We start from the raw sequence: 26227 nt of genomic DNA, 5'->3' as shown, positions 1-26227 counted from the left end.
TTGTCCTGGTACCACACTGCCAGGTCTCTGACCTCCTCCCTATGGGCTGTCTCATCGTTGTCGGTGATCAGGCTTGGCCACACAGTCGTGGGTGAACAGGGAATACAGGAGGGTAGCTCTGACAGGCCCCCGTGTTGAGGATCAGCGTGGCAAATGTGTTGTTGCTTACCCTCTCAGGAAGTCCAGGATCCAGTTGAAGAGGGAGGTGTTTAATCCCAGAGTCCTTAGCTTTGTGGGTACTATGGTGTTGAACGCTGAGCTGTAGTCAAAGAAAGGCATTCTCACGTAGGTGTTCCTTTTGTCCAGGTGGGAAAGGTAGTGTGGAGTGCGATTGAGATTGCATCATCTGTGGATCTGTTGGGGCGGGATGTGAATTGTAGTGGGTCTAGGGTTTCCGGGATGATGGTGTTGATGTGAGCCATGACCAGTCTTTCAAAGCACTTCATGGCTACCGAAGTGAGTGCTACAGGGCGGTAATCATTTAGGCAGGTTAACTTCGCTTTCTTGGGCACAGGAACTATGGTGGTCTGTTTGAAACATGTAGGTATTACAGACTTGGTGAGGGAGAGGTTGAAAATGTCAGTTTAAGACACTTGTCAGTTGKTCCGCACATGCTCTGAGTACACGTCCTGGTAATATGTCTGGCCCCGCGGCCTTGTGAATGTTGACCTGTTTAAAGGTCTTGCTCACATTGGCTACGGAGAGAGTGATCACACAGTCGTCCAGAACAGCTGGTGCTCTCATGCATGCTTCAGTGTTGCGTTTCTCAAAGCGAGCACAAAAGGCCTTTAGCCCGTCTGGTAGGATCGCCTCGCTGGGCATCTCGCGGCTGGGTTTCCCTTTGTAGTCTGTAATAGTTTGCAAGCACTGCMACATCCGAGCTGGAATAAAAAATCAAATTTTAAAGTATGGCAGCTTCTTTGATATTTGGCACGGAGTAAAGTGTATGGGTCCATGTGATGAGTGGAACAGATTTCTACTATTTCTTTTATATGTTCTGAGAAGAATGATTGTCAAGTTGGGGATGAAAATGTATTTACATGGCATGCACTTTAATGGTAACTGCTCAAAATACAATTTCCTTCTTGGATTTTTATTTTACTGCCACATTTTACTGTCATTTTTACTATAATTACACAGAGAGARCTTTTCAAGAACACTTCGTAGGTGTTATATGACATTAACGCATGGGTAAGGACTAATTTGCCAATTTCACAATTAGTAGCTCTTAAAAACACAATTCAGTCAGCATTCAAAATGTATGAGGTGCCAGCTACTTTTGAAATTGCACATAGTGCACTATATATCACTTTAAAAGGCAGTATATGTTGTTGGACTTTAAAGCATGTGTGAAGATGCTGTTTTGCATGTTTTTGGTAAAAGAACTGAAAGCTATTTAGATCTTTGCCAAATCAGAAAATGGCCCTGAGAAAGATAAGTTAAAGTCTACACTTTTGATGACATTTAACTTTCAAGAATATGTAGTTAAACTTTTCTGTTTTTATTGGAGCTTATAGTACTGAGCGAATCGTTTGTTTTGAGATCAGTTTGGTTTTGGTTCGATGAAAAAATAATCACTGTTTTCGATTTTGGTTTTGATAATGTTTTTAGACATTAAATGCACTATGCTTTATGTGAGTTGAATGCTGTAACAACAGATAATAAAAAAGTTAATATCCCATGATGGTAGTGACTGCACATTACTGCTTATCACTTATTAACCATCCTTTATTCACACTTTAATAAAATATTTCAGTTCTTGTGTATATAAAAACATTTCAGGCCTATTTGATGACTTTATTATTTAATTCCAAGTCATCATCTCTATAGAGCTGCTGTCTGACAAAGTCACTATTTTAGCAGTTTTTCAAAGTAAATAAGGCATACTTTTATGACTGCTGAATATTAAATATCAGTCTTAGCTCAGACAAGTAGGTGCACAATGGATAATAGGGACAAGAAACTCCACATTAGTTAATTAATGTGTCCTACACTAAACTTTGTAGAATATTGGCCTTTTGGAAAGCCTACTACATTGCTCAGTTCGAGCTTGATCTGATTTATCTCCAGAGAAACTGCTCATTGCGCTCACAGAAAAAAAATGAACGAAATGGAAATTCAAATAATTGAACAGATGTCGGTCAATTAGTTGTTTTATAAAAAGAGTGTCACGAATCCTGCCGAAGATGGTGCCTCTTCCTGTTCGGGCGGCGCTCGGCGGTCGTCGTCGCCGGCCTACTAGCTGCCACCGATCCCCTTTTCTGTTTMATTTAGTTGTGTCTGATTTGTTGCACCTGTTTCRTGTTTAGGTTTGGTTGTGGGCTATTTAAACCCAGTTGGCCCGCCGGCTTTTGTGCGGGCTTGTTTGTCTGTTTGTGGTGTTCGTTTATTCTTGTGGTGTCTGTTCCTGCTCAGTTTCGTCCTGTTTGTTGGACTGGGACTTTACGCGCCCTTGTGTGTGTGGCGTGACCRTCTCTCTGGTTGTATTTGGAAWATTAAAAATCCACATCTTTTGGAACTACCCTGCTCTCTGCGCCTGACTTCTGCACTCACCACTTATTGAAGCGTTGACAAAGAGAAAGCTCCACCTGCCTTGCTTGGGCTAGAGTGAAAAAGGAATTTCAATTAATTCAAAACTATTTGTAAGGATACTACATATTGTATTAAGTCTTTCAAAGTTAGGAAATGGCACAATATAAATCCGTATTTATCACAGAGGACTATACTCATCAATCATTTTCTGTGTGTTGCAGGTTRGTTAAAGATGCTCCTTGGGATGAGGTTCCTCTAGCCCACTCTCTGGTTGGCTTCGCTACAGCCTATGACTTCCTGTATGAGTACCTGAGCAAGGTGCAGCAGGAGCGCTTCCTGCGGGTGATCGGTAATGCTACGCGCTTCATGTATGAGAAGTCCTACATCCGCGGCTGGGGCTTCCAGTACCTGCACAACCACCAGCCCACCAACTGTGTGGCTCTCCTCACTGGCAGCCTGGTCTACATGGCCCAGGGTGAGTACATCTGGTCCATGCACTGTGAACGTGTGTGTGTGTGTGTGTGTGTGTGTGTGTGTGTGTGTGTGTGTGTGTGTGTGTGTGTGTGTGTGTGTGTGTGTGTGTGTGTGTGTGTGTGTGTGTGTGTGTGTGTGTGTGTGTGTGTGTGTGTGTGTGTGTGTGTGTGTGTGTGTGTGTGTGTGTGCAGCTAAACACAAACACATTTATTATTACATCATCAGCTTTCAGAGGGTTCCTACAGTTTTTACTCTGTAACCTAGATCATGTCATTTTGGTGGTGGACCATTCTTGATACACACAGGTGTGAGTGTGAAAAACCCAGCAGCAATGCAGTTCTTGACCCATTCAAACCAATGTTTCTGGCACCTACTACAATACCCCGTTCAAAGGCACTTAAATCCATGTCTCAATTGTCTCAAGGCTTAAAAATACTTAATTAACCTGTCTCCTCCCCTTCATCTAAACTGATTGGAGAGGATATAGCAAGTGACATCATTAAGGGATCATAGCTTTCATCTGGATTCACCTGGTCAGTCTATGGAAAGAGCATGTTTTGTACACTCAGTGTAGATCCAGTAGATTGGTCAGTTTCTACTTAGTCTATTCATGTTCCTGGAATACTGTGGCCTCTTCTTGTTAACTTGTGTCACATCCTTCCTGAGTTACTTGAAATCACATTTGCCTTAAATGGATGGCTGCAGTCCAGCTCCATATGACTTGAGTAAGATTGTTTCATCCAGTGGAGGCTTCCCAGTCAGCCCCCTCTGCCTCTGAGTAGACAAACATTCTGGGCTGGAATTTCCATTCAGTGAGCCCGGGTTTATTCTCCATAGCTGCACTTAATCCCTCATAATTGTTTCTCCAGCGGAGACTCTCCACACAATTCCATAACATTCTGGATTGACCTTTTCCCAGTGTTTCTCTTAGTAGAGACTTAAGGARGGAACATAAGTCTGAAAAAGGGCCTTATTATTTCCTGCTCATTTCAAAACTGTTCCTTCTATTGTTTTGCTTTCAATTTCCTGGTTGTATTTTATTGGATGTTTCAGTCGGAGAGGCAGAGAGGCCAAAGGAAGGTGAAGTTGTTCTTGTTGTCCCCAGCAGTGCTATGGTATATCTTGGTTTGTTTACAAGGGAAGTGTTTCTGGTACAGAAAGAATGAGGAAGTCATGTAAACTAAATGACAGCAGGCTTATGGAGATTACTGTGGTCATCGTGGTTTTTCTTGGAGTCAGGTTTATGATACTGAGCAGAGGGTTGAAAAGGGGGGGGGGGGGGCAGGAGAGGGGGGGGTGCAGACTGGAGAATTATAGTACCCCTTTTGTGTTTTGAATCAGCTTTTTTGTTTCAAGTCCAGGAAAAACCGAGTTTGGTCCAGCAGCTTTGGTTGTTAACCCTTCTGTTACCTTGGAAATAAACGTAATTTGGTCATGGCCTGGGGTCTATGTACTGACTGTATAAATGTTTAAAGCTGACTTTGCRCTTGTATGTTTTTGAACAGCTGCAAATTGTTAAAAGGTAGCTTAACTAACTAACAGTTTTTGCTTAGGGTATAGCAGATTGAGAAAAGGCAGATAACCGTTACTTTGCTCATTCTTGGACCAGTTTATTTAGGGGCCGAACTCTGGCATAATTATTTTACTGTGTGCATATTCACTTCCTGCATTCCTTTGTCATGAATTTATCATTCATACCCTGTGCAAAAGTATGACATAACAGGCAAATATTATTCTATCAAGAACCCAGTGAAGAAATGGAACTTTGCCACTAAGGTTCTGCCAGAAATCAATCCTAGCAAACATTGGCTTCATGTCACATTTAATTCAGAGCCATTGTATTGCACATGTCTATAGTACTGAGATTTATGGAAGAATACAGCACCTCTCTTTAAAATATGGGTATTCTTTTATAGGGGACATAAAAAGCCCATTTGAAGCATTTATTTATAAGAATGGGATAGGCTCCATCTGTTGAAAATAAAGGAAKACAYATCTGTCCAAAGCATAAAACCTCTTAAGACCTCTATGAGAAAGTTAATCTCAGCATATAGCTACTGTGTACATTATGGTCTTATCATCAGAAGGGATATTGTATGGGCTCTATCCAAAGGGTGAGTCACGGGGAGAGAGTGGACCAGATGACTAGATCGCAGGACAGCATCTGATATGGGATCAGTGCATTCCGGTGTCCGCATGTTGACGCTTGGCAGCTGGTCTGCCGTGGTGGGATCCTAATTGGACAGCCAYGTGTGCAGTAGTTTACCATGGGTTCATCAGTATTTAACCATCAGGATTTCACCCTAAGACCTGAATCATCCACCTGTCTGCTACGACCACCAGGGGCTCAAGTTGTATTATTTAGTGTAGAATGTTGGGACTCTGGGAGACATTCAAAGTCATAGCCACAGTCAGACWACATTGTGTTGCTTCCTTAAACAAAAGCTGTTATACATGAACACTTGATTGATTTGTGAAAAAGTGTCTATTTTACACATACTGTATAACCTATGGGCAAAATGGGTTGAGTCGACCTAGTTCCCTCGTTATTTCAATGTAATTTACATCGTATTCAAACACGAATTAACAACACGTTTGGTTTACATTTTGACAGTTTGTTGAGAACTTTATCAGATGTCAAATAAAATTGTATGTAAAGTACCAGTCAAAAGGTTGGACACAACTACTCATTCAAGGGTTTTTCTTTATTTTTACTATTTTCTACATTGTAGAATAGTAGTGAATACATCAAAACAATGAAATAACACATATGGAATCATGTAGTAACCAAAAAGTGTTAAACAAATCAAAATATATTTTATATTTGAGATTCTTCAAAGTAGCCAGCCTTTGCCTTGATGACAGCTTTGCACACTCTTGGCATTCTCTCAACCAGCTTGATGAGGTAGTCACCTGGAATGCATTTCAATTAACAGGTGTGCCTTGTTAAAAGTTAATTTGTGGAATTTCTCAATGAGTTTGAGCCAATCAGTTGTGTTGTGACAAGGTAGTGTTGGTATACAGAAGATAGCCCTATTTGGTCCATATTATGGCAAGAACAGCTCAAATAAGTGAAGAGAAATGACAGTCCATCAAACTTTAAGACATGAAGGTCAGTCAATCCAGAAAATGTCAAGAACTTTGAAAGTTTCTTCAACTGCAGTCTTAAAAACCATCAAGCGCTATGATGAAACTGGCTCTCAAGAAGACAGCCACAGGAAAGTAAGACCCAGAGTTACCTCTGCTGCAGAGGATAAGTTCATTAGAGTTACCAGCCTCAAAAATTGCAGCACAAATAAATGCTTCACATAGTTCAAATAACTGCAGCCCAAATAAATTCTCAACTGTAACGGCTTTCTTCCTGGGCTGAAGGAGAGGACCAACATGCAGCGCGGTTAGTGTTTAACATGTTTAATAGACGGTAAACTGTGAACACTTAACAACAATACAAAAACAACAAACGTGAAAGCCGAGACAGTCCTATCTGGTGCAGAACACAAACACAGAGACAGGAAACAATCACCCACAAAATCCCAACACCAAACAAGCCTCCTATATATGATTCTCAATCAGGGACAACGAATACCAGCTGCCTCTGATTGAGAACCATATTAGGCTGGACACAGAAACAGACAAACTAGACACACAACATAGAATTCCCACCCAGCTCACGTCCTGACCAACACTAAACAAGCAAAACACATAATAACTCTGGTCAGGACGTTACATCAACATCAACTGTTCAGAGGAGACTGCGTGAATCAGGTCTTAATGGTCGAATTGCTGCAAAGAAACCACTACACCAGGACACCAATAAGAAGAAGAGACTTGCTTGGGCCAAGAAACACAAGCAATGGACATTAGACTGGTGGAAATCTGTCCTTTGGTCTGATGAGTCCAAATTTGAGATTTTTGGTTCAAACCGCTGTGTCTTTGTGAGATGCAGGGTAGGTGAACAGATGATCTCCGGATGTGTTGTTCCCACCGTGAAACATGGAGGAGGAGATGTGATGGTGTGGGGGTGCTTTGCTGGTGACACTGTCAGTGATTTATTTAGAATTCAAGGCACACTTAACCAGCATGGCTTTYATCAAGACAAAGGCTGGCTACTTTGAAGTGTCTAAAATCTGAAATATATTTTGATTCGTTAAACACTTTTTTGGTTACTACATGATTCCATATGTGTTATTTCATAGTTATGATGTCTTCACTATTATTCTACAATGTATAAAATAGTAAAAATAAAGAAAAACCCATGAATTASTAGGTGTGTCCAAACTTTTGACTGGTACTGTAGATCTGACGTCTTTGCCCGGTGGATACAGTATGGAAAATGATTTTGCCAATACTCTCAGCTTTAAGCAATTGTCTAGACTTGTTCCTTCTCCCGCCTTGTATAATCTAAACCCACTTGATTGGCATCATGTCAATAAATGAAGCAGAAACTCTTGTCAGCCCACTATCATTGTATTTAACCTATGTCATATTTGGTTATTTCATTCTTAGAAATCATTCTTTGTTCATTCTTGGAAATGAAATAAGAGGCTTCAGGAATTTTCCTCAACTGGGTCCAGACACCTTTTTTGTGATTTCACAAATTTAGAGAAACTTTTCCCGAACAGCAAATCCCCMAAAAACATGAACAAAGGCTCCAAGAAAACACCCAAATACATCCTTTTAGAAACGGCAAAGCTCTCAGTATTGTGATGTAGGACTTTAGATGTTGTACACATAAAATTGTGTAATTCTGAACTTTATCCGCAACGTTATTTTCCATTTTGTTGTGTCTCGAGCGATACATCTCCGTCCATTTTACAGGTAACTATCAAAAGTAAAGAAACACTTGAGTAAACGAGTGATACAAAGTATATTGAAAGCATGGGGTACTTCCACACAGGAMGTTCSAGACACTTGTAGAATCTTTGCCAAGGTGCATTGAAGCTGTTCTGGCATGTGGTGGCCCAACACCCTATTAAGACACTATATGTTGGTGTTTCCTTTATTTCGGCAKTTACCTATAGCAGCAGGCTACACAGAAAATGGAACCGCTCGAGACGGCTCGAGTTGTGGGAAAGGGCATATAACGTTGTGGATAAAGTTCAGAATGACACAACTTCATGTGTACAACATSTAAAGACCTGCATCACAATACTGAGAGCTTTTCTGTTTCTAAAAGGATGTTTTGAGGTGTTTTATTTTTTATTTTGTTCATGTTTTTTAGGGCCCCCATAATACACAATGAGGATGAGGAAGTGATTTGCTGTTTGGGGTAAGTTTCTCTAAAACATGTCAAATCACAAAAGAGGTGTTTGGACCCTTCTAGAACATGCCATTGAAATCAAAAATAGAGATTTGGTTGTAAAAAAGAGAACTTCTCTTTTAATGGCTCATCAAATCATAATTAGTTAAAAAACCTCAAAGGAGTAGAAGGCAAGTCAAATGGCACCATATAAATAGTAAATCCCTTGACCTCCCACATTCCTGCGAACCACAGCGTCATGGTGTGGGCAACTAATGTGTACTGATGAGGGCTCCAGAGCCAGTAACATCACTAACAGCATGGCTGAAGAGAAGCCATAGATAAGGCCCCAGCATGACAGCAGCATTATCCACTCAGCCAGTCATTAGGTAAACTGAGGCACATCATTAGGCTCCAGATCGATTGTGGAGTTCATGGCTAGAGCACAGTGTTACTGTACGTGATGTGATTGAGCCATGGGTGGTAGAATTTCTTACTGGTCATTAAGATTATTGGATCTTTTGACTTTATAAAATTAATCAGATTAGTTTGGGTATTCCCCTGACTTGATTTAATTCTATGTATTTTTTTATATTCTATTGTAATTATATAAAACATGTTGGTTCATTAATTCCTACATGATGCCCATGATGCAGAACTGTCCAAACAGTGTGTGGACTTGGGAGTATGGAACCGGAGTGTGGGCATTGGTGTAGTGAGATGCTGTTTGTGTAAATGTGGTCTTTGTGTGCCAGCAGTTCCTGTTTAATGGTAAATACCTGCTCTGTGTAGGCCACTGATCTGCTAGCCCAAACTAAACACAGGGGTGGACGCCGGCTCAGGGGCTGGGCTGTGGGCACCGGTGAGTGGGTGGCTGGAGCCAGTCCACTAGGTAGCTGCCAGGCACCAGTGAAGGACTGGGATTTCTCAATGAAGTGTGGCTGGAGTGTTTATGTGGTCACTTCTTCTCATAGTAAACTCTGTGTGTGATCCAGAGAGAGAGAGAGAGAGAGAGAGAGAGAGAGAGAGACGCTATACATTAGTCTGGTATGGTAGTATCATGCTTTCCATATAACGTGAGTTAAGGCTCCTGTATGAAGTTCCTGGAAATTAAGAAATCTGAATTTTGAATAACTGAGTAGCTTTAACTGCATTTACAACTACAGTACCTCACTTGAGACCACATATTACACATAGTTACTTAGTTAAAGTCATGACAACAAACACTTTAGGTGGCTGACAGCAATCTATCTCACACCCACTAAGCTGACCCTGGTTTCTCCTCTGTTCTGTTCCAGGTTATCTGCAGGAGGCCTACCTGTGGACTAAGCAGGTTCTGGCTATCATGGAGAAGTCTATGGTGCTCCTCCAGGACGTGACGGACGGCTCACTGTACGAGGGCGTGGCCTACGGTACCTATACCACCCGCTCTCTATTCCAGTATATGTTCCTCGTGCAGAGACACTTCTCCATCAGCCACTTCGACCACCCCTGGCTCCACAAACACTTTGCATTCATGTACAGGACCATCCTGCCAGGTAATACAACAATTGATGTTGTATACTCTGCTCTGCTCTGCCATTCAATTGCATAGAACATAATTAATGTTTCCCTTTGCAGAAGTTGCTTGGTTCGATCAACTTTTTACCTCTAACTGTGCATTTAGTCTAGATATCACGTGATATATTAAAAGGTCATATGGATATTGTATAGGGAGCAAGACCATTTTTTAAAGGAAATACAGTGCCAGTCAACAATCTGTGAATAAGTGTTCATAAATGCTTTAGTGAACTGCTGAGGCACCCGTCCTGGCCCTACATCCAGCCAGGGTCCTTCTTGGCAATGTTTCCCAAGTTCTAAGTAGATTATGTATGAAACCCCCTGAGTGCATTACCACCATGTTAGAGAGTGTAACTACTCATTTGTCCTGATATGGGATATGCATGCGTGCACTTAATAGCTTCCTGGAGGTCTGTCAGAGCTGTGCTGATCCCTCCCCTCTGCTCTCCTCTCCTTTTCTGGCTGACTGTCTGAAAGTCAGGGGGAGGGCAGTGCTGGAGGAAGGGCCCCCTCCCAACACTTTGTATTGTGACTGGGGCTGAGCAGCTCTAGGAGATCTAGTTTTGGACTCCCACAATATTTGACATGGGGCATTTGTTTGTCCAAGATCTAGCTTTGCATCATGGCAGGAATGTTGTAAACAGACGATCTTTCAGAATGGGAAACACACACACCTAGTATCACACCCGCGTATGCACTATCACAGCTCAGGATGTGACCCAGATGCAGACACAGAAGGCGGATAGTTCCATACTCAGAATATTTATTTTACCAGTGGTGGAAAAAATACCCAATTGTCATACTTGAGTAAAAGTATAGATACCTTAACAGAAAATGCCTAAAGTAAAAGTGAAAGTCACCCAGTAAAATACGACTTGAGTAAAAGTCTAAAGGTATTTGATTTTAAATATAMTTAAGTATCAAAAGTAAATGGAATTGCAAAAATATACTTAAGTATCAAAAGTAAAATTCCTTGTATATGGCAAACCAGACAGCACAATTTTCTAGTTTTTTWWAATTACAGATAGTCAGGGGCACACTCCAACAATCAGACATAATTTACAAATGAAGCATTTGTGTTAAGTGAGTCCGCCAAATCAGAGGCAGTAGGGATGACCAGGGATGTTCTCTTGATAAGTGCGTGAATTGAACCTTTTCTGTCCTGTTAAGCATTCAAAATGTAACGAGTACTTTTGGGTGTCAGGGAAAATGTAAGGAGTAAAAAGTAATCATTTTCTTTAGGAATGTAGTGGAGTAAAAGTAAAAGTTGTTAAAAATAGAAATTGTAAAGTTAAGTAAAGATACCTCAAAAAACGACTTAAGTTATACTTTRAAGTATTTGTACTTACAGTTGAAGTCRGAAGTTTACATACACCTTAGCCAAATACATTTAAACTCAGTTTTTTCACAATTCCTGACATTTAATCCTAGTAAAAATTCCCTGTCTTAGGTCAGTTAGGATCACCACTTTATTTTAAGAATGTGAAATGTTTGAGTTTGAGTTGATTTTATTTTTACAGGGACAGTGCACATTAATCAACGTTTCAGTTAAAGAGACGGTTTTAGCCAGCCAGCTAATTTTCAACCGCAGTCTCTGGGCAGGTTATTAAAACAATTACAATACAGACAATCAATGAGCAGTGAGCACACGCAGAGCAACATAGGACAAGCAAGACATAGCATGCAGACAGAACAACATAGCACAAAAAGCAACAAGACAAAATCCATAAAAGCAACAAAGTGTTTCCACACCTCACAAGYTACAGACAACAGACAACATTGAAAGCGGCAATACACAGCTAGGGATTATGTTCACAAATCGGATTGGCCTKTAGCCCTGTCTGCATRTTTTTTGTGAAAGTGTGATAGGTGGTGCAGTTATGTGTGTCTGATGGCAGTGTATTCCAGACATGGGAAGCTCTCACAGAGAAAGCAGATTGACTAAAGGTGCTTTTCCTTAAGGGAAATATACAGTCACCTCTCATGGCAGACCTTGTGGATCTGCTGCCATATGTTTGGGTTTTCTGTTTAACAAAAATACTGAGTGGAGGGGTAGCCAGGCCATTACAAGACATGCATCGGTGTATTGTACAAGATTTTCCCAACTCAGGAGCTCATGCTTTCTGAGGATGTGACAGTGATGATGGCTATTGGGCTTTCTATCAAGCGCTTTGAGAGCCTGTTTGTTAGCTAGGTTGAATTTGGTTATTTGAATTACTGTTTTCACCTGCTTTTTAAAAGAGAGGTTGGAATCAAGTATGATGCCAAGGTACTTAAAATCAGATACCACCTGGAGCTTATCCCCTGACACATAGACATCTGGCTCAGTAGCAACGGTTGCCCTCTTTGTGAAGAACATGCAGACAGTTTTTTTCACATTGAGATGCAAACACGAGTCACTGAGCCACTTTGTAACCTGGACCATTACAGTAGTGAGTTCTTGTGCAGCTTGTTGTTTGCTCTTTGCATGCGCAGATATCACTGTATCATCTGCATACATTTGAACTTCAGACCCAGTACAGACAGAAGGCAGATCATTAATGTACAGGCTGAACAGGAGGGACCCCAGTATTGACCCTTGGGGCACGCCCACATCATARCTAAGAGTGGGCGACAGCTCATTGCTCACTCTGACACACTGAGTTCTGCCTTCAAGGTATGATTTCATCCATCTCAAGGCATCGGGGGGAAAAGTTGAACTTGGACAATTTTGTGATGAGAATTTCATGGTTAACAGTTTCAAAAGCCTTCCTTAGGTCCAGAAACACAGCCCCAACAACGCCCCCTTTGTCCATCTTGGACAAAGGCCATCCACTGCTTTCCACTCYGGTGAGTATCGCTGGCTCGGTGATGTTAGGCCCAGAATTGAGTTGCACATCCCCGGAGAGCAGGAGGGTAGTGAACAGGTAGTTTAACAGWTTCCGATAAATGTTGGACTTGTGTTTGTTACGCCTAAGCGGTTCAGTGGAATAGGGAGCGAGGTAGACTTGRYCATTATTCAGAACATTATGGTATGCTGTGTACTGTCCGCTCCTGTGTAACGGTGAACCAATGTGTTTGGTGTTGATATTCTCCGGCAGTAGATTGATTGTGTCATCCCAGCAAGGACGCACTGAGATTATCAGTAGAGCAGCTACATAACTGACAATCATGGCAATGTACTGGAGATGAAACACATAATTGCGCTTTAAATCTTTGCATGAGTTACTTAGCTGGGGTCGGCGTACACCTGATGTTTTAGATAAAATAAGAGCATCTGGAGGAGAAGCAGCACCTGCCGCAACAACCTTCCTTCCGTCTACCATCTCATGTCAGAATAATAGTAGAGAGCATTATTTATTTGACATTTTATTTCTTTCATCACATTCCCAATGTGTCAGACGTTTACATACACTCAATTAGTATTTGGTAGCATAGCCTTTAAATTGTTTAACTTGGGTCAAATGTTTCAAGTAGCCTTCCACAACCTTCCCACAATTAGTTGGGTGAATTTTGGCACATTCCTCCTGACAGAGCTGGTGTAACTGAATCAGGTTTGTAGGCCTCCTTGCTCGCACACACTTTTTCAGTTCTGGCCACACATTTTCTATAGGATTGAGGTCAGGGCTTTGTGATGGCCACTCAAATACCTTAACTTTGTTGTCCTTAAGCCATTTTTCCACAAGTTTGGAAGTATGCTTGGGGTCACTGACCATTTGGAAGACCCATTTGCGACCAAGCTTTAACTTCCTGACTGATGTCTTGAGATGTTGCTTCATTATATCCACGAAATTTTCCAACCTCATGATGCCATCTATTTTGTGAAGTGCACCAGTCCCTCCTGCAGCAAAGCACCCCCACAACATGATGCTGCCACCCCCGTGCTTCACGGTTGGGATGGTGTTATTCAGTTTGCAAGCCTCCCCCTTTTCCTCCAAACATAACGATGGTCATTATGGCCAAACAGTTCTATTTCTGTTTCTTCAGACCAGAGGACATTTCTCCAAAAAGTACGATCTTTGTYCCCATGTGCAGTTGCAAACCGTAGTCTGTCTTTTTTATGGTGGTTTTGGAGCAGTGGCTTCTTCCTTGCTGAGCGGCCTTTCAAGTTATGTTGATATAGGACTCGTTTTAATGTGGATATAGATACTTTTGTACCTGTTTCCTCCAGCATCTTCACAAGGTCCTTTGCTGTTGTTCTGGTATTGATTTGCACTTTTTGCACATTGATTTGATTCGCACATTGATTTGCACTTTTCACAACGTACATTCATCTCTAGGAGACAGAATGCGGCTCCTTCCTGAGCGGTTTGACGGCTGCGTGGTCCCATGGTGTTAATACTTGCATACTATTGTTTGTACAGATGAACGTGGTACCTTCAGGCGTTTGGAAATTGCTCCCAAGGATGAACCAGATTTGTGGAGGTCTACAATTTTTTTCTAAGGTCTTGACTGATTTATTAAAATTTTTCCCATGATGTCAAGCAAAGAGGCACCGAGTTTGAAGGTAGGCCTTGAAATACATCCACATGTAAACCTCCAATTGACTCAAATGATGTCAATTAGCCTATCAGAAGTTTCTAAAGCATTTTCTGGAATTTTCCAAGCTGTTTAAAGGCACAGACAACTTAGTGTATGTAAACTTCTGACCTACTGGAATTGTGATACAGTGAATTATAAGTGAAATAATTTGTCTGTAAACAATTGTTGAAAAGATTACTTGTGTCATGTACAAAGTAAATGTCCTAACCGACTTGCCAAAACTATGGTTTGTTCACAATAAATTTGTGGAGTGGTTAAAAAATGAGTTTAATGACTCCAACCTAAGTGTATGTAAACTTCCGACTTCAACTTTAAGTACTTTACACCAAAGTATTTTAYAAAGGGGCAGGCAAAGGGCAGGTTGAGGTTCGTAATCCAAGGCAGGGTCAAACAGGGACAGAACGGCAGGCAGGCTCAGGACAGGCAGATAGGTCAGATCCGGCAAGACTAGTAAAACAAAGTTGAGAGCAGGCGAACCAGGAAACACGCTGGTAAGACCTGACAAGACAAGACAAACTGGCACAGACAAACAGAAAACAAAGGTATAAATACACAGGAGATAACTGGGACAACTGGGAGACACCTGGTAGGGAGTGGAGACAAGCACAAGACACGTGAAACAGATCAGGGTGTGACAGTGCACTGTCTGATTTTGGTTATTGCTGTTGCTGTTGTTGTTTTTGGCTTATAAACAATTTATTGTGGTTAAATATTTACTACTGGTTGCTATGTTTTAAGATACCTTTTCAAGCCAAACTGCCATTCTTCTTAGATACTGAGAGTAAGCTAAATTTATGGGAACCGTGTGTTTTGGGGAAATGGCTTCAGCAATAAAGCTAGGGAGATGCTAATTTCAACAGGGCCTGTAGTTTCTCTTTCCCTTTTAGGACATGGCATGCCATGCATTTTTGACATTTGTGTTAAAAATGCTCAAATTCTGTTGAAGCTACATATGTAAGATTTATAGTGTATTTGAGGTTTAACAAAGGCTTCTACGTTTTTATACAAATGTATAAAAAATGTCCATTCATTATAATCCACATAATAATTTACATTTCCTGTTGCTGCAGGATTCTTTTCCTGCTGTAGCAAACTGTCTTAAATTAAGATTCTACAATGCCTTCAGAAAGTATTCAAAACCCTTGACTTTTTTCGACATTTTGTTGTGTTACAGTCTGAATAAAAATGTTATTAAATTGAAATTTTGTGTCACTGGCCTACACATAATAACCCATAATGTCAAAGTGGAATAATGTTTTTATAAACGTTTACAAATGAATAAAAAATTCAAAGCTGAAATGTCTTCAGTCAATATGTCATGCCTGCTCCCCCTCCCTGGTGCTCAGGGGCGCCAGGCTGCCCATCCTTACGCACACCTGTCACCATCGTTACGCGCACCAGCGCGTATTTGGACTCACCTGGACTCCATTACTTTGTTGATTGCCCCTCCTATATCTGTCTGTTTCTCGGTTTGATCCCAGTGTCAGCATTAATGTCGTTATGTTTCCCCTGTCCAGACGCTGTCCGGGTTTTGTTTCATGTACATTATTTATTAAACGTTCACTCCCTGTAGTCTGTCTTTACACAATAAGTATGAATACTAATTGACTCAAGACATTTCAGCTTCATTTTTTATTAATTTGTAAACATTTCTAAAAACATAATTTGTAATAGCAAGCCTAAATAAGTTTAGGAGTAAACGTTTAGCAATAATAGTGTTTAACATGATTTTTGAAGAACTACCTGATCTCTGTACCACACACATACAATTATCTGTAAGGTCGCTTAGTCGAGCAGTGAATTTCAAACCCAGATTCATCCACAAAGACCAGGGAGGTTTTCCAGTGCCTAGTAAAGAAGGGCACCTGTTTGTAGATGGGTAAAAAAGCAGACATTGAATATCCCTTTGAGCATGGTGAAGTAATTAATGACACTTTGGATGGTGTATCAATACACCCAGTCAATACAAAGATACAGGCGTCCTTCCTAACTCAGTTGCCGGAGAGGAAGGAAACCGCTCAGGGATTTCACCATGAGGCCAATGGTGACTTTAAAACAGTTACAGAGTTTAATGGCTGTGATAGGAAAAAACTGAGGATGGATCAACAACGCTAGTTAGTTACTCCACAATACTAACCTAATTGATAGAGCGAAAAGAAGGAAAACTGTACAGAATAAACAATATTCCAAAACATGCATCCTGTTTGCAACAAGGCACTAAAGTAATACTGAAACAAATGTGGCAAAGCAATTTACTTTTTGTCCTGAATACAATGTGTTATGTTTGGAGCAAATCCAATACAACACATTACTGAGTACCACTCTCCACATTTTTTTGCACAGTGGTGGCTGCATCATGTTATGGGTATGCTTGTAATCGTTAAGGACTGGGGAGTTTTCCAAGATAAAAGTAAACAGAATGGAGCTAAGCACAGGCAAAATCCTAGAGGAAAATATTGTTCAGTCTGCTTTCCACCAGACACCAGACACTTGGAGATGAAATTCACCTTTTAGTAGGACAATAACCTAAAACACAAGACCAATTATAAAATGGGTGGTTTGAGCCTGTATGCTGATTGGCTGACAGCCGTGGTATATCACGGGTATACCATGGGTATGATAAAACATTTATTTTTACTGCTCTAATTACATTGGTAACCAGTTTATAATAGCAATAAGGCACCTCAGGGGTTTGTGATATATGGCCAATATACCACGGCTAAGGGCTGTGTCCAGGAACTCCACGTTGCTACGTGCGTAAGAACAGCACTTAGCCGTGGTATATTGGCCATATACCACACCCCCTCGGGCCTTATTGCTTAAATATACACTGGAGTTGCTTAGCAAGACGACATTGAACGTTCCTGAGTAGCCTAGTTCCAGTTTTGACTTAAATCGGCTTGAAAATATATGGCAAGACTTGAAAATATCTGTTTTCACAGTTTGAAGAATTTTTTAAATAATAATGTGCAAATATTGTACAAACCAGGTGTGGAAAGCTCTTAGAGACTTAACCAGAAAGACTCAACTGTTATCACTGTCATTGGTGATTCCAACATGTATTGGAGTGAATGGAGTGAATGTAGTGAATACTTATGTAAATGAGATACTGTATTTCATTTTCAATACTTTAGCAAAAAACATGTTTTCACTTTGTCATTTTGGGGTATTGTGTCTAGATGGGTGAGGTAAAAAGATATTTAATCCATTTTGAATTCAGGCTGTAACACAACAAAATGTGTAAAAAGTCAAAGGGTATGAATACTTTCTGAATGCACTGTATATCTATACAACATGTACCGTATTACTTACATTTTGTAGACTACTCAAGATTGAATCATAAGAAGGTATATTGTTTGTACAACCAAACTGGACCTTGGACTGATCAGTATGTAGCGGTCACTTCAAATTTGTAAGAGTTTTATGATAATAACATTCAATATTTCTCTAACAAACCACTATGAAAAGCCACTATTGCAGTTGCCTCCTCCTATATTTTAACTGTAAAATAATCCATATGGATCTTGGCCCTGGCCTGTTCCATCTCACCAGGGTTCCAGAGGACTGTAGCCGTAGCAGATTCCAACTACAATTGGTTCTACGGGCCTGAGAGCCAGCTGGTGTTCCTGGACCGATACGTGATGAGGAACGGCAGCGGGAACTGGCTGGCTGAACTGATCCATCAGAACCGGGTGTTGGAGGGGCCAGGACAGGCCGGGAAGGGACAGAGATGGTGCACACTGCACACAGAGTTCATCTGGTGAGACTGAGTCACTCTCTCTCTTTCGCTCTTGTCTGTTGGTTTAGTTGTACTGTTAAATGTGCTGTATTGTATGGATTTAGACCTACAGTTTATTATCATACTGATAATTAAATAATTTACTCCATTCTGAATKTTAAATAGGATTTTGAGCGGCTTAATTTGTATGTATGAAATTAATATGTTGTTGTTTTTCAATTCTGCAGGTATGATCCAAGCCTGACTCCCAGGGCTCCTGCAGACTTCGGTACATCCCAACTCCACTACTTTGAGGACTGGGGTGTCGTCACGTATGGAAGTGCTTTACCCGCAGACACCAACCACACCTTCCTCTCTTTCAAGTCGGGGAAGCTGGGTGGACAGGCCATATTTGACATTGTTCACAGGAACAAGTACAAAGACTGGATCAAAGGGTGGCGGAACTTTAACGCTGGCCATGAGCACCCTGACCAGAACACCTTTACGTTCGCCCCTAACGGTGTTCCTTTTATCACGGAGGCTCTGTACGGKCCCAAGTATACCTTCCTCAACAACGCAGTGCTGTTCTCCCCAGCTGTCTCAAGGAGCTGCTTCAAGCCATGGGAAGGTCAGGTCACCGAGGCCTGTGACTCCAAGTGGCTGAAGTACAAGGTGGGGCTGGCGGCGGACGCCCAGGGCAGGGTGGAGGCTGCTCTGGAGAGGCAGGGGATGGTGTTCATCCGTGGGGAGGGCCAGTCGGCCTACAACCCTGACCTGAAGATCAGGAGCTTCCAGAGGAACCTGCTGCTCCTGCACCCCCAGCTGCTGGTCCTAGTGGATCATATCCATCTGGAGACAGACAGCCCAACCAGGGCCATGAGTGCCTTCTTCCACAACACGGACCTGTCCTTTCAGGAAGCCAAAATAGATGGTGTGCACGGAGCCTTTGTCAGACACGGTGAAGACCCGTATAAAATGTTCTGGATGGATGACACGGGCTTCAGTGAGAAAGGGGTCTTGGGGTACTGGAACTATCCACGTGGTTACCCCTATAATGGCTCTAACTATGTGAATGTGACAATGCCACTGAGGTACCCACACACCAGGGTGGCCTATATCTTCTTTGGGCCGGGGGTGGACGTGCAGAGCTTTAGCCTGCGTGCTGATGCTAATAGGGTGGACATTTACCTGGCCACCAACGAGCACACCTACACCATCTACCTTCTGACAGGAGAGGTGACCAACAAGCCTCTGTTCGCCATGGTACTGGTGGACCAGAAGAAGATTGTGTTTGAGAAAGCAGCAGAAGTGCTGAATGACACGCCAGAGGAGGTGGAGGAGTATGTCAACGTAGTAGAGGACAACCTCCAGCATGCCAAGCCTGTTTTCCAGCAGCTGGAGAGACACATCCTGGGCAGGGTACTCAACACGGCCAGCTTCCGCAAGACAGCTGAGCGCCTCCTACAGTTCTCAGACAAGAAGAAGACAGAGGAGGCCATCGAGAAAATGTTTGCTCTGACTAAGAAACAGGGCAAAGTGAAGGGGGCTAAGAAAGCCTTGGGGAACCTTGGGAAAGAGCTCTCAGAGAGCCTGCCTGACATCTTTGCACAGATCGAGGTGAGTGAGAAGAAGGAGAGATCGAAGAGCACAAAGCGGATTATTGAGGAGAGCTCAGAGGAAGATGGAGACTCCAGGGCGTTTATGGATTATGGAGACTCAAATAAAGGCAGGAAGGGTGGCTTTGTGAAGGGTCGCAAGTTCAAGGAGGTCCACATGTCAGCGACAGCCAAGAGTGACAGTCTGTCAAACGCAGCCTCTTATATCAGACTATTCCTAATCTTAAACATAGCCACCTTCTTCCTGCTACTGGCTGTGTTATTGACACGCTTCCAGAGAGGCAGAAGTCTACACACCCAAAGGTGTTTCTATGGCATTCTCCTCATCGACAGCTTCATCTTACTCTGCCTCTACTCTTCCTGCTCTCGCGCACAGTGTTGACATCATCACTGTGCAACGACGGGGAATGTCAATGTACAGACAGACCTATTGAACTATTGTAGTTCGCCATGGGTTAATAAAATGCACCATACACCTCAGTCTGAGCCAAATCTACCTGATGGGTGTCCAGGAAATAATTAATTCCAAATAGGAATTGATAGACTTAACGATATTAAGCCAGACCACCTCGGAGATCCTAAGCTTCTGTGGAGCTTGGGAATGGAGTCTATATAAACTTTGTCATGTAGAGTTTTTAGATTAGACCCCCTGACTCATATCAAAGATCTCCAAGGCTAGCCACTAAAATGCAGATGTCTCTGCCTCTCTCTGCGTACGTTTTGACATGCAGTCTAAGTCATAAAGAATATAGAAAGGTCAGGTGATTGTGGAGGCCAGGTCATCTAAAGCAGCACACCATCACTCTCCTTGGTCAAATAGCCCTTACACAGCCTGGAGGTGTGTTTTGGGTCATTGTCCTGTTGAAAAACAACTGATAGTCCCACTAAGCGCAAACAATATGGGATGGCGTATCGCTGCAGAATGCTGTGGGAGCCATGCTGGTTAAGTGTGCCTTGAATTCTAAAGAAATCACAGACAGTTTCACCAGCAATGCTGTTGAAACTGGGGGTCCACACTATCACACCTCCTCCTCCATGCTTCACGGTGGGAACCACACATGCGGAGATCATCCTTTGACCTACTGTACTGTGTCTCACAAAGACACTGCGGTTGGAACCAAAAATCTCAAATTTGATCTCGTCAGACGAAAAGACAGATTTCCACTGGTCTAATGTCCATTGCTCGTGTTTCTTGGCCAAAGCAAGTCTCTTCTTCTTATTGGTGTCCTTTAGTAGTGGTTTCTTCGCAGCAATTCGACCATGAAGGCCTGATTCACGTAGTCTCCTCTGAACAGTTGATGTTGAGATGTGTCTGTTACTTGAACTCTGTGAAGCATTTATTAGGGCTGCAATTTGGCGTGCAGTTAACTCTAATGAACTTATCCTCTGCAGCAGAGGTAACTCTGGGTCTTCCTTTCCTGTGGCGGTCCTCATGAGAGCCAGTTTCATGATAGCGCTTGATGGTTTTTGTGACTGCACTTGAAGAAACTTTTAAAGTTCTTGAAATTTTCCGTATTGACTGACCTTCATGTCTTAAAGTAATGATGGACTGTTGTTTCTCTTTGCTTATTTGAGCTGTTCTTGCCATAATATGGACTTGGTCTTTTACCAAATAGGGCTATTTTCTGTATATCACCCYTACCTTGTCACAACACAACTGATTGGCTCAAACGCATTAAGAAGGAAAGAAATTCCACAAATTAACTTTTAACCTGTCTAGGACGGGGGAACCCCTCGCCAACAGCCAATGAAATTGCAGGGCGACAAATTCAATCAACAGAAATCTCATAATTCTATTTTCTCAAACATACAAGTATTAGACAGCATGTTAAAGATAAAATTCTCGTTAATCCAACCACAGTGTCCGATTTCAAAAAAGCTTTTCGGCGAAAAGTCACAGAAAGCATACAGCGATTTTCCAACCAAAGAGAGGAGTCACAAAAAGCTGAAATATTGATAAAATGAATCACTAACCTTTGATATTCTTCATCAGATTACACTCCCGGGACAACATATTACACAATACAAGTATGTTTTGTTCGATCAAGTTCATATTTGGCTTTGCCTCAAAAACATCTCGTGAATTTGCACAGAGCCACATCAAATCACAGAAATACTCATAATAAACATTAATAAAAGATACAAGTGTTATTCACAGATTTAAAGATATACTTCTCCTTAATGCAACCGCTGTGTCAGATTTTTTTTAAATGTTACGGAAAAAGCACACCATGCAATAATCTGAGTACGGCGCTCAGAGACCAACACAACCCATGTTGGAGTCAACATAAGTCAGAAATAGCATTATAAATATTCACTTACCTTTGATGATCTTCGTCAGAATGCACTCCCAGGAATCCCAGTTCCACAATAAATGTTAGATTTGTTCCATAAAGTCCATCATTTATGTTCAAATTCCTCCTTGTTGTTCGCGCGTTCAGTACACAATCTAAACTCACGACGCGCGGGCAGGTCCAGGCAAAAGTTCAGACAAAAAGTCATATTACAGTCCGTAGAAACATGTCAAACGAAGTATAGAATCAATCTTTAGGATGTTTTTAACATAAATCTTCAATAATGTTCCAACCGGAGAATTCCTTTGTCTGTAGAAAAGCAAATGGAACAGAGCTCGCTCTCACGTGAACGAGCGTCACGAGCTCAAAGCATTCTGCCAGACCTCTGACTCATTCCCCTCTCATTCGACCCCACTTCACAGTAGAAGCATTAGACAAGGTTCTAAAGACTGTTGACATCTAGTGGAAGCCTTAGGAAGTGCAACATGACCCATATCCCACTGTATCTTCAATAGGGAATGAGTTGAAAAACAACCAACCTCAGATTTCCCAATTCCTGGTTGGATTTTTTCTTAGGTTTTTGCCTGCCATATGAGTTCTGTTATACTCACAGACATCATTGAAACAGTTTTACAAACGTCAGAGTGTTTTCTATCCAAATCTACTAATACTTTTGCATGTATTAGCAACTGTGACTGAGTAGCAGGCAGTTTACTCTGGGCACGCTTTTCATCCAAACGTGAAAATGCTGCCCCCTATCCATAACAAGTTAACAAGGCACACCTGTTAATTGAAATGCATTCCAGGTGAACCTCATGAAGCTGGTTGAGAGAATGCCAAGAGTGTGCAAAGCTGTCATCAAGGCAAAGGCTGGCTACTTTGAAGAATCTCAAATATAAAATGTATTTTGATTTGTTTAACACTTTTTTGGTTACTACATGATTCCATATGCGTTATTTCATCGTTTTGATGTCTTCACTATTATTCTACAATGTCGAAAATAGTAAAAATAAAGAAAAACCCTGGAATGAGTAGGTGTGTCCAAACTTTTGACTGGTACTGTATGTTCAAACAAGATATATTTTTGTGTTATTTTCTACTCTTTGTAATGAAAAAGGAACAATATGCATAGATGTGCAATGTTATTGTCATTGTGTATTTGCTTTTGTCTGATGGATGTGGGGACTTTGCAGATATAAAACAGTAGAAATATGTTACTTCAGGTGACAGGCGGTGGTCCTCTCTGTGTTTATAACTGCAGCATGATACTATTGCATTCAACCAAATTGGCTTAACTGCATAACAGAAAACATTGTTAACCACATTTAAGTCTTGTGATATTGTTCTATAGCTGTCAGGGTCCATGTGATTCCATTTAGATTAATACACTTTTGAATATTAATTTTGCTCTGTAATAGATTTACTTTCATGCTCTCAACTGCTTGTCAACAGTATGTTGGTGAAGGCCATTCCATTATGCTAGCGTTGATTCATTTTATTTTCCATCACAAAACCCACCCAAAATAATTACACACTTGCACCTCCCGATTTTATAATGTGGCATTATTTTGAAACATTTGTCATCACTGCCCATGTTTATTGTTGTTACTGACTATTCTAATGGGTCTACAGGCGGCATAACAGGGATGAGGATTTTTGTGTTACTTTGATGGGATATGTACCTTGGTAAGGAGGAAACCGCTACTCTGATAATTATGGGATTGTTAGGGAAGGGAGAACTAAATGCTAGGAGAGGGGTAGATTTTTGGTGGGCATTGGTGGAGGAGATTTTCGGGAAATATGTAAATAGTCCTGAACCTGTACATACTGTATGTATACAGACATACAGGTAACTACCAAAATAATGGAAGCACTTGAGTAAATGAGGGATACAAATTATATTGAAAGCAGGTGCTTCCACACAGGTGTGGTTCCTGAGTTAATTAAGCAATTAACATCCCATAATGCTCAGGGTCATGTATAAAAATGCTTGGCGGGCCAATATTTTGGTTACCATGGCTATACCCCCGTAGGATAACAGTCCACAGGGCAYAGGTGGTCACTGAATGGTTTGATGAGCATGAAACAATGTAAACCATATGCCATGGCCGTCTTAGTCACCAGATCTCAACCCAATTGAACACTTATGGGAGATTGTGGAGCGGCGTCTGAGACAGCGTTTTCCACCACCATCAACAAAACACCAAATKATTGAATTTCTTTTGGAAGAATGGCATCACATCCCTCCAATAGAGTTCCAGACACTTGTAGAATCTATGCCAATGTGCATTGAAGCTGTTCTGTCTCGTGTTGGCCCAATGCCCTATTAAGACACTTTATGTTGGTGTTTCCTTTATTTTGGCAGTTACCCGTATCTGTCCTCAATTTAGTGTGTGTATGATCAAGTTTTCCTCAGATCAGGAGGTTGGTTGTAGGAAGATGATGCAGCTATCAATATTTACTCACTGTTGCTCAGTCACACAGATAACAAGGAGAGACATGCAAACAAGTCTTTAGTTCCTTTGACGTGTTTTGCACATGTGAGGGTGGGCTCTGTCCAACTATCTATGTCGGAGTCTTTCTCTCTCTCTGTAAGATAGACACATTCCCAGACGTGTCTTCTGAACATGTGCAAGTCAATATTATGGCCTAGAGCAGGGATCATCAACTAGATTCAGCCGCGGGCCGATTGTTTCTTGAGTGGATGGTCGGGGGGCCAGAACACAATTACAAATAATTTGTAGACTGTAAATTGACCGCAAGAAGCYCAAATATACATAATATTTTACAAAAAAAGTATAATTTCAAACCTTGCTTACATTTGTATATGATCACGTGTCTCTCTATTATACGTGGAAATACTTGGGGATAGATTTCCCAAATTTAAATCACTTGGAGCTGTTTTCCTGGTGTTTTTACMGTTTTTTATGTCCAACAATGAAAATGTTGCTCAGAAGACTTGGGGGACCAAATAAAACCACCTGTGGGCTGCCAGTAGCGGAACCCTGGTCTAGAATCTAGACACATGACTCCTCAGCCTRCAAGTGGGAGGAKCTACAACCCATGACAGTGTTGCCACTAGTTGAATTCAGTTTGATTAGGTGAGTGTGGTGCTCAATACACTATACCACTATTGCCTAATCGTGCTGTATCTTGCCAATGAATTTAACTAAACTATGAGTAATGGAAGCCCTAGCCTTTTGTGACAGCGCAGATATTTGTCTCTGGATGCCGAGATTATGAAAGCACTTATGACAATCAAGTAGCAGCTTTTGGTCAGGGATTGCACGCAACAAGCAACAATCAGAATCCATTGTTTTGCCATCTCATTAAATAACACATTTTCACCAATTTTTTCAATAAAGAGTTTTACGCAAGATCTCAAATGTGTCTCTTCTGTCTCAAATGTTGTGATGATGTGTAATAAACTTGAATTGAGTTACTTAGATAATAATTTGAGTTACAGGACGATGAGTCCATCATTAATCTCAATGCCTGCATTCAGAGGTGATCAGACTGTCAGAAACATGACCTCGGTAGTGTGACAGCCAGGCCAAAATCATATTTTAGGTAAACAATGACCTTTGAAACATTTCCAACGTTGCTCAAATGCTACTTCACCTGACAGTTCCTATGAATGTGAGTAGTGGCGCCCAAGTCAATGACATTTCAGCAAAAGAATGTTTGTGTTTCTAATACTGTAGGCTATGGTATTTTGAAATGTGGTATTTGTCCTTGCCAGATTTGCTCTGTAGTGTTCACATATGTAAAGGTGACTTGGTTGGTCAAACTATTCAAGAGATATACAACACCTTCCTGGCTCCCATATAACTCAAACCCAAGTCAGACTCACTCAAACTTAACCTATACATAAACTAACAAATACAGATGTTATATTTATTGCATTTATGAAGGTAAAASCTGCAATATATGTTTTTCTACTAAGTAAAAAGACTAGAAACCTGTATGACTCTAGCATTACCTTAMTACAATAACCAGTCCTCTTTGGTCATAGGCCTACAGTGCCTCCAGAAGTGTCACTCACACTCACTAATATTAGAACAAACAACACTGAACTATAGGCCCGCCTACACCAAAGAGGCTGGGAGACTATAAGGACACAGCTGGCACGTAAACCAACTAGCAAAAACCTAAAACGGCCCTAACCTTAACCAAACCCATAATCCTGACCCTAACCTTAACCTAATGCTTTATAAATTAAATATCGGTTTGGGCGTCAGGCGCCTGCGTGTCCTTATAGCCTTTTCCAGAG

The 26227-nt window shown here is 41.4% G+C and overlaps 1 protein-coding gene across 1 annotated transcript in view; it reads left to right on the top strand.

Annotated features, from left to right (window-relative positions):
- Window positions 1–25333, top strand: part of LOC111954022 (dermatan-sulfate epimerase-like) — a 31671-nt gene extending 6338 nt beyond the window's left edge. The window contains exons 3-6 of the mRNA XM_023973517.2: window positions 2754–3007; window positions 9544–9783; window positions 17879–18086; window positions 18293–25333. Of these exons, the coding sequence (XP_023829285.1) occupies window positions 2754–3007; window positions 9544–9783; window positions 17879–18086; window positions 18293–20042 (2452 nt within the window). The 3' untranslated portion in view covers window positions 20043–25333. The remainder of the gene's footprint in view (window positions 1–2753; window positions 3008–9543; window positions 9784–17878; window positions 18087–18292) is intronic.
- Window positions 25334–26227: the final 894 nt, after the last annotated feature.

This window comes from Salvelinus sp. IW2-2015, linkage group LG28 (genome assembly GCF_002910315.2).
Source record: "Salvelinus sp. IW2-2015 linkage group LG28, ASM291031v2, whole genome shotgun sequence".
Taxonomy (NCBI): Eukaryota; Metazoa; Chordata; class Actinopteri; order Salmoniformes; family Salmonidae; genus Salvelinus; species Salvelinus sp. IW2-2015.
Note: the sequence above shows the minus strand (reverse complement) of the source record. Positions and strands in the feature narration are given on the sequence as shown.